The sequence below is a fragment of the Colossoma macropomum genome, unplaced genomic scaffold, assembly GCF_904425465.1.
Source record: "Colossoma macropomum unplaced genomic scaffold, Colossoma_macropomum, whole genome shotgun sequence".
NCBI lineage: Eukaryota > Metazoa > Chordata > Actinopteri > Characiformes > Serrasalmidae > Colossoma > Colossoma macropomum.
Window position 1 is genome coordinate 36447876 of NW_023494800.1, and position 12649 is coordinate 36460524.

At 42.4% G+C, this 12649-nt stretch overlaps 1 protein-coding gene across 2 annotated transcripts; it reads right to left on the minus strand.

The window, feature by feature from the left end:
- Positions 1-12649, minus strand: LOC118820397 (vitelline membrane outer layer protein 1-like). 2 transcript variants are annotated; one of them, XM_036588715.1, is made up of 7 exons: positions 12480-12649; positions 11972-12042; positions 11255-11686; positions 10586-10713; positions 3205-3321; positions 2812-2993; positions 1-245 (listed from the first exon to the last, which is right to left on the minus strand). In XM_036588715.1, the coding sequence occupies exons 3-6, from the start codon at positions 11468-11470 to the stop codon at positions 2813-2815; spliced, it is 642 nt and encodes a 213-aa protein (XP_036444608.1). In that variant the 5' UTR covers positions 11471-11686; positions 11972-12042; positions 12480-12649; the 3' UTR covers positions 1-245; position 2812. The 2 variants fall into 2 exon arrangements, with proteins under 2 accessions (XP_036444608.1, XP_036444607.1); XM_036588714.1 differs by having other exon boundaries at positions 11972-12649.

The window sequence follows — 12649 nt, forward strand, 5'->3', positions numbered from 1 at the left end:
TAAGACAAATAAGCTTATTTTATTTTGATATGTATTAAGATGTTTTTGACAGAGAGAAATAAAATCATCAGTAAGTATACCTGAAGTCTTTTGAACATAAAATTTCAAAGATAATGCAATATAGTGATTAATGTATTTAGGATACTGATTTAAAAAAAAGGAGGATGGTAGCTAAATTGATCATGCAATAAAGAGAGAGAGAGAGAGAGAGAGTGCTGCTCTTCACTTCATGTCAGTAGTTCATCCTATAAAAGAGGAAATAAATGATGATTAAACACAAACTTTCAAAACAATACATTCATCACACAAGTAACCTTTTTGTTTAGTACGTATTTACGTCATGTAAGTTTTTTTTTTTTTACACACACATGGCTGCTGTCAGGAAAAAAAACCTTGCATCTCCATTTTTATCATTTTGCAGTTTTTGACATCATAATTTGAAAATGCCGGTTTTTCATGATGAATGGACCAAAAGAAGAGACCCGAAATGACTTGGAAAAAAAAGTCTGGGTCCATTGCCTCACATTAAAAAGCAGGTTTTTTCCTTTTGCTGTAAAGTTCTCATTTTGGAGAGGTTTTCTTTCATATATACATATATATGCACTTTGCTGAGTATATATACTCTGCAGTTTTCATATTGAAGGAATTTATTGTTGTGAAATGTGCTGTGTTATAAGTTCTGTGTTGTGTGTTAAGTTGTATTTTAGGCTGCCTATTTTGTGTTTCTCCCTATATGGTCATGTCTGTCACACATGTTACTTGTCATGTATAAGCTGGGTCTAATCCTGGCATCAGTCCAACTATAAAACTGTGTCAGTCCAATGTCTGATGGGCTGGCTGGTTGTCTGGAACCTGTGCGCACAACGAATAAACTTCATTTGTCCAGACAACCGACCTAGTTCCCTGGTTCGTTGGGGTTTGGATTCTTCAATATTTAAATGTAATAAGTAATATTTAAATTTAATTGCAAATATAAAACACAAGGTACTTGATTGCATAAGTATTCACTCCCTTCAATATGACTGTTCTAAATCATTACTGGTGCAGCCAGTCATATAATTAGTTCAATGGAGATCATGCATGTGTAGTCAAAGGTTTCCAAATAATTGTAGTATAAATACACCTGTATTTTCAGGGTCCAACATCTGGTAAGTCAGTACTGTAGCTTAATCTGCACCACAGGTTTCCAACTGTTGACCTGAAGCACATTTTAGTGTTTTCCTGCTCTAATGCACCCACTTAAACGCAGGATAGGCTTGTAAATGAGCTGCTTAGATGGATCAGGTGTGTTGGGAGTGAGGATAACTCTAAAATGTGCAGGACCAGGGGTTCTCCAGGACCAGAATGGAAACCACCGATATACACCATGAAGACAAAAAAAAAAGACTCCAGCAACTCTCACAAGGTGATTGAAACACAAGTCAGAACATTTCTAAGTCACTTAAAATGCAGAACAGTTAGATCAGTCATTAAAAAATGGCAGAAAATTCAAGTTCAATTTTATCTCTCTTATGGGGTGCCTTTACTCTTTTGGGAGGACCAGGACACCCCCACAAGCCCTCCCTCAATTCAAAATCTGCTATTTAACCCTCCCAGTATCTTCAGTTTTACCACAATTGACCCCTGTAATTTAAACCTCCAGAAAATGATTAGAAATTGTTATCCAATTGATATGTCAGGTACTTTGTTTATTTGCAAAAATGATGTTAATCAATTATTTAGAATGGATAGGTTCAACATCACATGACCTCTTGGCTACAGTTTGTGAGAAGGCACATGGAAGACTGAAGTCAGCTGGAAGAAGGAAATTGAGTTTTTTAGCCATCAGGCTAAACGTCATATTTAGCGTAAGCCAACCAGTGCACATCATAAAATCAGCATCCTCACCACAAAGCATGGTGGTGGCAGCATCATGCTGTAGGGATGTTTTTCTGCAGCAGGCCTTGGAAGGCTAGTGAGGATAAAGGTAGAGGTCTGCACAGGACCGATTTGTTTTGTCCCACTCCTGCATGATTATACCCCACTTCCACTAAAAACAACTGCAACTTTTGTCCCATTCCTGCTCGCAACCCAAATGTTTTGCCCTGTTCCTGTCCCATATAGCTGGTTTCCATCTGCATTAGTCAGAAGTGAAACTGACTACCACATGTCAGACGTGCCATTATTTGGCTTTATTGTCATGTAATTTCCTTTATGTTTACTTTCTACAACTATTTGGAGGCTCTGCCATTCCTGCAGCCTACAAAAATGCAATTTGCATGTTTTTCACATGAATGGTTGCTTTTGGTTTTAAACTTTGTCTTCCAGCACAACAGTGACCCCACGTATATAGCCAAAGCTACACAGGAATGGCTTAAAAACAATAATGTCCTGGGGTGGCCTAGTCAGAGTCCAGATCCAATAGAGAATTTGTGGCTGGATTTGAAAAAGGCTGTTCACTCACGATCCCCATGTGACCTTTTAGAGCTTGAGCAGTTTTGTAAAGAGGACTGGGGAAAAATTAGTGTTCAAATATGTATAGCTGATCCACAAAGACTCAAGACTGTGATTTGCTGTCAAAGGTGAATCTACTAAATACTTAAAGGGGCTGAATAATTACGCAATATTATTTATATTTGGAATTAAGGTCACTTGCTTTACAGAAATCATTTTCACTTTAACACTTTGAAGATTTTGTTGATCAGTGTCAAAAAACAAATAAAACAAATACATTTTGTTTATTGTGATTCAGTGTTCTGTGATCATAAAACATGTACACCTCCATATTAAATTAGTTTTGCTTCTGGAACACATTAGAAAAATGGACGATACCTTAATCACAGCAGAAGAACTGGACATCATTAAGAGCGGTGTAGTCCCAAGACCATCCAAATGGTTCCACGCTAGTATAAATGCCACAGATTCCTTTTCCAGCACAGTTCTGGCTCCAGGAACCCCATTCTCCCCAGGGTGTACCATCACCCTCCACCACTGAACCGTCAGTGCATTTGAACCTGGAAAATTTTTAAGCATTCAATGTTGTCAGACCAGTCACTTTTGGTGAAGCTTTTTGAGGGAAAAGATCTGTTTTGTACCATTTTACTCAGTGCTCGATTAGAACTGCAGCACTGCAGAGTGTAATCCTCTTAAACCAGACTTGAACCATCTAATTGTCCTCCCAATCACTGACCAATTTAATCTTTGAATTATCGTGTATGTCCTCACCTGATGTTGTTGGCAGCAGTATCATCCCAAAATATTCCTTGATAAGCCTGCACCCTCAGCTGAAAGGCCACCAGTTGTCCACTTGGGCACCACCTATCTGGCATCCATGATCCAAAGCTGAAAGAAGACAGCAGACGCAGTTATAATTGTACCAGCTGTTGCAGTTATCACTGTATAGACCCTGAAGATGTGGTGAAGGGCAGTGGTGTAGTCAGAAGTTTATTTTAGAGGTCTCTGGTTACAGGTGCTGGGGCAGCTGGAAAGATGGGGTGGCGATACAGCAAAAATATCTTTTTACCTCTCACAATATTTTGACACAGACGCAACACACTAACAGTACCACATTTAAAAACTAGCATCAACAACCTCATGACACAAAGAAGGTGATTCCCCATTCAGTGCTGCACTAAATCCACTAAATTATAGAAATTAATAAACTGAGTGCCCATTTTGAATTTGATGCCAGCAACATCAAAAAAGTTGGGACGCGGGCAACAAAAGGTAAATTTAGGTGTAATGCTAAAAAAGACAGGTGAGTAATATTAATGGGTAGAAAAAGAGCATCTCAGAGAGGCGGAGTCTTTCAGAAGTAAAAATGAGGGGTTCACCACTCTGTGAAAGACTGCACAATCAAATAGAGCACCAATTCAAGAATAATGCTTTTCAAAATAAAATAGCAAAGAACTTTTGTTTTTCTTCATCTACGGTAAATAATAACATTAAAAGATTCAGAGAATCTTATAGAAATCTCTGTATGTAAGGGACAATGCTGAAAACCAATGTTGGCTGTTTGTGCTCATTTGGGCCCTCAGGCGGCACTACATTAAAAACAGACATGATTCTGTAGTGGAAATCACTGCATGGGCTCAGAAACACTTCTGAAAACCACTGTCTGTGAAAACAGTTCATCACTGCATCCACAAATGCAGGTTTACCATGCAAAGAAGAAACCACATATAAACAGGATCCAGAAACGACGCCACCTTCTCTGGGCCTGAGAGAAGGTCATTTAAGATGGACTGAGGCGAAGTGGAAAAGTGTCCTGTGGTTCGACGAATCAAAATTGTAATTTAAATTTCTTAGTTTTTCAAAATTCTAAAAAACGATTACAGTAAGAACAGTTTGTCCCATAATGTTCAAATATGACCAGAATACATGAGTGGCATCTAATTAAACTTACAGTGGAGGTTCCTTTTGCAGCTTATCCTGCAATAATAAAGATGCACAGTATGCTGTAGATACACACAGTGTATTTTAGAGTAAACAGTGAGAGACACCTAAACAGCATATCTCCTGCTTAATATTCTAATGTGAAGCTACAATCACTTAAAGTTCTGGCATTTTAAAAGTTTGTAATATTTTTAGACGTGTTAATATGCATGATAGGTGGTTTATAATTATGCTCATGTCATTATTCGTTTGGATAGTGACAACTGTGTTATAAGTAATCACAGAATTAATTATAGTACATTATTACAGCCTTATAAGACATAATTAGACTTTATAAGTATGCTTACAAAGCTTTGTTACCAAGTTACCAAGAGTTATAACTACAGTTAAAACTATTTATGAATATAGGTCATGTGTCACACATCAATCCGTGTCACTAGAGAACCTAGACTTCAGTTCCCAGAATCCTCACGAGGATCACGTGACAATGCAACTTCCCTCCAATTCGGAAAACTCGATGGACTGCATTACCCACAATGCGGTGGGGAATCACATGACCTCTGAGGAGATCACACGCTCCTATCAGAGGTCGCACTCACCTGAATACTAAATATTTGCACCTGTGTTTTCAGTCATATGATCTAGCTAGAATAGCTTTTAAGCCCGGGCTGTAGTTTAGCTCTTTGCAAGGTATTGTTTCTTCCAGAGCATACTGAGCGTTTTGTCCGAGAGTTATTTGCTGTACGTTTTTGACCTTTGTTCCGTTATTTGACTTTGCCTTTAGCCTTTGCCCTTTTGTACCGTTGCCTGTTTTTGCTGATCTGTGTTTTTGGACTTTTGCCTGTTTTCTGACTTCGTTTTTGCCTTGCCCTTTTGACTTTGTCTGCTCGGTGATATGATCACCGCTTTATTTTGGATTTGTCTTTTGGAATTGACCCACGCCTGCCTTTTGACCACGCATCTGCCTAGCCCTATTAAAACACCTTTTGCCCTTTTAATCCGCGAGCGTCTGGTTTCTGACGAACGGTTACAGAATACCTCGCCTAACATGCAGACGGCGGAACAAGAAGCCTTTCATAAGGCTCTCACGGAGCAAGGACAACTTCTGGGTCGTCACCAACAAGTACTATCCGGCGTGACGCATTCCTTGGAGTCACTCACTCAACAGCAGGCTGAACAACAGGCTCAGTTGGCGCAGTTGGTCGCTAGTGTGAAGGGTCTAACAGGACAACTACAGAATATGACCCTCACAGACACAGCGGTAAGCCCAGTTCCTTCTCCAGCTATTGTGGAAAATCCAGGGGTATGTTTTTCAGTTGGCAAACCCGATAAGTACGAGGGTGATCCAGATAAATTTCGGGGCTTTTTGCTACAATGCTCTGTGTTTTTTGAAAATTCCCCGTATAGCTCAGATAAAGCACGTATTTCGTTTGTTGTATCTCGTTTAGCGGGTAAGGCACTGGAATGGGCTAACGCCAGCTGGACTGAGATTCATCATCTGTCCTATGCTCAGTTCGTTACACAATTCAAAATGGTTTTCGAAATCACTCGGTGGTTGATTACTCGCTAGAGTTTAGAACTCTCGCTGCCAGTAGCGGTTGGAATGAGGCAGCACTCCTGGTTATATTTCGTCAAGGGTTAAATCCAGAGATTCTCAATGAACTGGCCAGTAAAGATGACGATTTAACCCTCAATCAGCTCATCTCTTTAGCGATTAAACTAGATCAGTTATTACATCACCGTTCACGACCCGGACGTAGTAGAGAATATAAAGGAGCTCTCCCGCGAGGAAAAATTTCTCTGGTCAACAACGATTCATCGGAACCCATGCAATGTGACTCCTCACGGTTATCACAGGAAGAAAGACAACACAGAATAAAGAACCATCTCTGCTTGTACTGTGGCAAGAAAGGACATCGGCTTCGTGAATGCCAATCGCGGCCACAAAATCCGAAGGCGCCGACCCCTGGTGAGTGTGCCCACAAAGGGGTTGGTCTCTAAATCAGTGTTGTTACCTGTGACTCTGTACTGTCATCCCACTTCTCTTGTCCTTTCAGCATTGATCAACTCGGGAGCCGAAGGAAACCTTATCCACGCGAGACTGGTAAAACAACTCCAGATCCCAGTGGAGCCTCTCAAGACGAAACTGAAAGTAGCGGCTCTGGATGGCGGACCAGTCGGCATGGATAATGTCTCCCACATCACAACGCCTGTGGAGCTACAGACAAGTGCGCTACACAAAGAGACGCTGTCCCTCCTCGTCTTGGAACAATCTGAATTTGATATCATTTTAGGACTCCCTTGGTTAGAAAAGCACAACCCTATAATCTCCTGGCCCGAACATACCATTACCAAATGGTCTGAGTTTTGTGTAAAGACATGTCTCGCCCCTCCTGCCCTATCCCTGTTGTCTACATCTGTAGAAAGCCCTCACGCAGAAACTAACTTTGTGATTCCCCCTGAGTATCTCGACCTTAAAGAGGTCTTCAGTAAGAAGAACGCCACCAAGCTACCACCTCACCGCCCTTATGACTGTGCTATAGACCTAGTAGAAAACCCTGTATTTCCCAAGTCTAGAGTATACCCACTCACACAGGAAGAACAAAAAGCTCTTGATGTTTACATTCAAGAGGCCCTAGATCAGGGATTCATCAGACCTTCTACGTCCCCTATAGCATCTAGTTTTTTCTTCATAAAGAAGGATGGAGGATTGCGTCCCTGTATTGATTACCGGTCCCTTAATCAAATTTCTAAATCCTATCCATATCCCCTTCCACTAGTACCCGTGGCACTAGAACAGCTAAAAGGCGCTAAGTTTTTCACTAAATTAGATCTCCGTAGTGCTTATAACTTGGTTAGAGTGAGGGAAGGAGATGAGTGGAAGACAGCATTTTTGACCACCAGGGGGCACTATGAATACCTGGTCATGCCCTTCGGGCTCTCTATCGCCCCCTCTGTGTTCCAAGCTTTCATTAATGACGTACTCAGAGACATGTTAGGACAATATGTGATAGCATACTTGGACGATATCTTGGTTTACTCTCCTGACTTTGAGACCCATGTAAAGCATGTTCGTTTAGTTCTACAAAGGCTGCTAGACAACAATTTGTTTTTAAAAGCCAAAAATGTGAATTTCACATACAGTCCGTGTCCTTTTTGGGCTACATAATAAGTCACCAGGGAGTCATCATGGATGACCAAAAGGTCAACGCCGTAGTTCAGTGGCCTACTCCTAGTTCTGTCAAAGAACTTCAGAGATTTTTGGGTTTTGCCAATTTTTATAGACGTTTTATCAGGAACTTCAGTAGCATTGCCGCTCCTCTGACATCCCTGCTTAAAGGAAACCCCAAGAAGATAAAATGGACTGAAGTAGCTGAACAGGCATTCCAGGGTCTCAAAGTAGCCTTTACTACTGCACCTATTCTGAAACACCCTGATCCAGAACAGCCTTTCATAGTAGAAGTAGATGCTTTCGAAACCGGAGTTGGGGCAGTTCTCTCACAGAGAACTGGAGTTCCTCCTAAACTACACCCGGTTGCTTTTTATTCTCATAAGTTGTCTCCGGCAGAACAGAATTACGGGATAGGGGATCGTGAGCTATTGGCAGTTAAGTTAGCCCTCGAAGAGTGGCGTCATTGGCTGGAAGGTGCCAACCATCCCTTTACAGTACTTACCGACCATAAAAACCTTGAATATCTTCGTACTGCGCAGCGAATTAATGCACGACAGGCCCGGTGGTCCCTTTTTTTTGCCAGGTTCCGTTTTAATATCACTTATAGACCAGGTTCCCGAAATACGAAGGCAGACGCTTTGTCTTGAATTCATGAAGGAGAAAAGGGTGTGGCCGATAATAAAACTCAAACCCATTCTGCCCCCCGACGTAACCATCTCCTCCGTACGATGGCAGATAGATGAAGACATCGAAAAGGCCCTTAGAAACCGAACTGTACCCAGCCAGTGCCCACCGGACAAAATGTATGTTCCGGAAGCATTTCGCACCCAGCTTATTACTTGGGCACATTCCTCCCTCACAGCCGGGCATCCGGGAGAGACACGCACTTATAAGTTATTAGCCCAGCGGTATTGGTGGGAGTCGATGATGAAAGACATTCATTTCTTTGTTTCGTCCTGTTCGCTGTGTTCGCAGTGTAAAACCCCTAAGACTCTCCCCGCAGGGAAGTTAATGCCTTTGCCAGTACCCAACAGGCCTTGGTCCCACATAGCTGTAGATTTTGTTACAGATTTACCTGAATCACAGGGATTTACGACCATATTGACAGTGGTGGATAGGTTTTCCCGGGCGGTGAGGTTTATACCTTTTGCAACTCTCCCTAGTGCCTTTCAACATGTGTTTTGTATTTTTGGTATTCCTGAAGATATCCTCTCGGATAGAGGCCCGCAGTTCACGTCCCAAGTGTGGGCGGCTTTCTTCGAGCACCTCGGAGTTTCTATCAGTCTGTCATCTGGTTACCACCCCCAGACAAATGGACAATGTGAACGTGTAAACCAGGAACTGGGAAAATTTCTAAGGATATATTGTCACGACAATCCATCTGATTGGGCGAAATATCTGGTATGGGCAGAAATCGCACAGAACTCACTGTTAAGTTCTACTACCGGTTTGACTCCTTTCCAGTGTGTCCTAGGCTACCAACCACCCTTAGCGCCATGGACGGGATCCCACACGGACGTGCCTGCCGTGGACCATTGGATGAGAAGAAGCGAACAAGTGTGGGAAGAAACACACCAACGCATAGAAAATGTTCTCCAGCGTCACAAAGAACAAGCAGATTGACATAGAGGGCCTACCCCGATATTCCAACCCGGGGACCGAGTCTGGCTGGCCACAAGGGACTTCCGCAGCCCAGAGGGAAGATGCAAAAAACTACAACCCAAGTATATGGGACCATTTAAAATAGTGAAAAGAATTAATGATGTGACATATAGATTAGATTTACCCCCTCGATTTCGTGTCTCACGCTCTTTTCATGTTTCTCTCCTGAAACCCGTTGTTGCAGGGCCATTAGATGAGGCGACTCCAGACGGCACGCCTCCTCCACCAGAGCTGATAGATGGGGCCCCGGTCTACGCTGTCCGTAGGCTGCTGGACTCTCGACGACGGGGTGGAGTGCTGCAGTATCTGGTAGACTGGGAGGGTTATGGCCCGGAGGAGCAATGCTGGGTTCCCGCCAAGGATGTGTTGGACCCCGCTCTCGTGGCCGACTTCCATAGTCAGCATCCTGACAAGCCAGCTCCCTGTCCCAGGGGTCGTCCAAGAGGACGGCTCTCCAGTTCTCTGCCTCCCCGTTTGCGGGACTCCCAGGATAAGGCACCGCGAGTTCAGCGCCTCGGCAGCTCTGGGTCTGCCTCTGTTCCTAGATCTGGTGGTGTGCGTGGTGGTCGTCCGGGTCGTCCTCGTTCCGAGGCCCACCTGGACTCTTTGGGGGGGGGGGTACTGTCACACATCAATCCGTGTCACTAGAGAACCTGGACTTCAGTTCCTAGAATTCTCACGAGGATCACGTGACAATGCAACTTCCCTCCAATTCGGAAAACTCGATGGACTGCATTACCCGCAATGCGGTGGGGAATCACATGACCTCTGAGGAGATCACACGCTCCTATCAGAGGTCGCACTCACCTGAATACTAAATATTTGCACCTGTGTTTTCAGTCATATGATCTAGCTAGAATAGCTTTTAAGCCCGGGCTGTAGTTTAGCTCTTTGCGAGGTATTGTTTCTTCCAGAGCATACTGAGCGTTTTGTCCGAGAGTTATTTGCTGTACGTTTTTGACCTTTGTTCCGTTATTTGACTTTGCCTTTAGCCTTTGCCCTTTTGTACCGTTGCCTGTTTTTGCTGATCTGTGTTTTTGGACTTTTGCCTGTTTTCTGACTTCGTTTTTGCCTTGCCCTTTTGACTTTGTCTGCTCGGTGATATGATCACCGCTTTATTTTGGATTTGTCTTTTGGAATTGACCCACGCCTGCCTTTTGACCACGCATCTGCCTAGCCCTATTAAAACACCTTTTGCCCTTTTAATCCGCGAGCGTCTGGTTTCTGACGAACGGTTACATCATGCCATTCTCTTTTTGTAAAAGACCTATTTTGGGGGTTTTGGAGCTTCTGACAGTAACGATACATTACGTTCATTTAAAATGAAAATAATTCTTCTGTCTTTTGTACGTGGAAATGCAGTGATAGGAGCTTTACCTTCCTGTGGCAGAATTGATTGTTGAATAGCCGGTGATGGGGCTAGTAGTCGTGCGAGGTGGAGTGCAGCGAAGGGCAATTCCGTTTAGGGCGGAGTCATCGGGTCCGAGTCCCTGGTATGACTGAACCTGGAAAAAAGTTCCTGCTTAGCACTTTAGAATGGACTTGTTGAGTTAACGATGATACCCAATTTTAAGATGATGTATATTTTTCCCAACATATTTTCTTCTGAAACAGCATCTCAGTTTTATCAGAGAGCTTAAGGAGAGGGTGAAAGAGCTAGACTTGTGTGAGGTGTGTTATTACGCATACTTTTCCGACAACGGATAAATACGAAAACAGCAGGTAATGCTGGATCCAGCGATGGAGGGACGCTGACATGGCTGAGATTTAACGCTGGTAACACTTTTTTGTAATGCAGTGTTCGTAAGGCTACATGGCACCTACATAACTCTTCATGACAACTGATACAAACCAATATTTCTAAATATTTTACCTGCCAATGGGCCCCAGGGCTACAGGTGGTCATGGTCGTTTACTTTGGTCGTTCCTTCCCAAGTAAATTACACTGGATTTAGTAAGCATGGAAGTTACATGGTACAAGGTAGTTACATGGCTAACAATCAGCCTATTAGCCAATGCCTAAGGTTCAGTATCTACTCTACTTACCTTGAGGCTAAAACCAGTCGCGTAGGTGCCAGTGGGACACATCTGCTGACTGCTCCACGAGCCCCAGACCTGCCCATTTGTCACATAGATCTTTCCAACAGTAGCCCTGACAGCAATTCGAGTCTGGTTGGCACCACCTCCTGCGGACTGCCCTCTAACGTGCAACCCGAAGGAGATCAGAAGCAGAGGCAGGAAGATGCTGAGGAACTGATTCATGCTGTTAGATTAGGCTCAGTGAATAAGGTGGTGCTGTATTACGGTCGCTCAGTCTTTTCTACCGAGAAAAGCTGGTTTTCTATACAGATGTAGACGCTGCTCAGCCAACAGACTGTCTGTGTCTCTGTGAAGCAACAGGCTGTTTTTATAGTGCACTGAACCTGTGAGGTATTTCACTAATTAACAGGTGTCTGCCACACGGGTGAAAACAATGGCCTAAAAAGAGAAACAGTTATTATCAAATAACTTCCTTATACATGACAATCAATGTCAGATACAATATGCAAATCGAAAGTGTGGTTATGAAAATCTTCTGTGCTTTTTTAATAAAAGGAAAAGGACATACTGTTTTGTTTAATATAGATATTTGAACAAATTAAAATATGCAATCCGTTGTGCTCTAGCACCCTCTAGACTCACATATTCTTTATCTTTCATGCATATTTATAGACTTTATCATCCTAATAATCATAATAATGCTAATAATGAATTTAGGCTTACCTGATCATGTATTGATCACAAGAAAGTTCTTGTTAAGAATGAAAAAGATCCAAAGCTCGGAGGGGGGAAATCTTTGGGAGACACAAGGATAAGAATAAGAATAAGAATATGTATTTATGGTTCGTTCTACTGAGCATTTTAAAACATTTTAACTGACTTGGACATTAGGCTAAAATCCTTTTACTTTGAGTGACCCTATAACTTAATTATGTTTATTTAAAAAGACTGAATATTCCATTTTGTTTCCACCAAAACAATGAATACTGTTTCATAACTGACTGTTTCGGTGGTGACAATTTCAGCTAATTTTGAGCGGAACTCAAAAATGCTAGCCAGTGCATGACTAGCAAACACAGCTTTGAACAGATGTACACACATAAAATTATCATACTTCTTATTAAAGCACAAAAAATTACTTAATTGCAGAAAACGTGTTTTAGAATCCTTAATTTTCCACACTGATTTTCAGACTTTGGGACACGTTTACTTCAAAGCAATGGGATCTTACCCTGTGGCCAAGAGGGACAGGGATGCAGCCTCTCTTCCTGCTCTGAAATTTAGGGGTGTGCTTAAAATCAGGCCCCACCTATGGGGTAAAATAGTGTTTTGGTAATGACATTAAAACGTGGGACCGCATTTTTTGAATAAAGTTTTATTTTTTTTAATTAAATTCATGAC

Bases quoted from the DNA above. Each gene is read 5' to 3' on its own strand.
- LOC118820397 (XM_036588715.1), bottom strand. From the start codon at position 11,470: ATGAATCAGTTCCTCAGCATCTTCCTGCCTCTGCTTCTGATCTCCTTC. The intron at 10,714-11,254 runs GTAAGTAGAGTA...ACTTTTTTCCAG, and splicing joins CGACTGGTTTTAGCCTCAAG to GTTCAGTCATACCAGGGACT. The intron at 3,322-10,585 runs GTAAAGCTCCTA...GTCTTCTTTCAG, and splicing joins ATCAATTCTGCCACAGGAAG to CTTTGGATCATGGATGCCAG.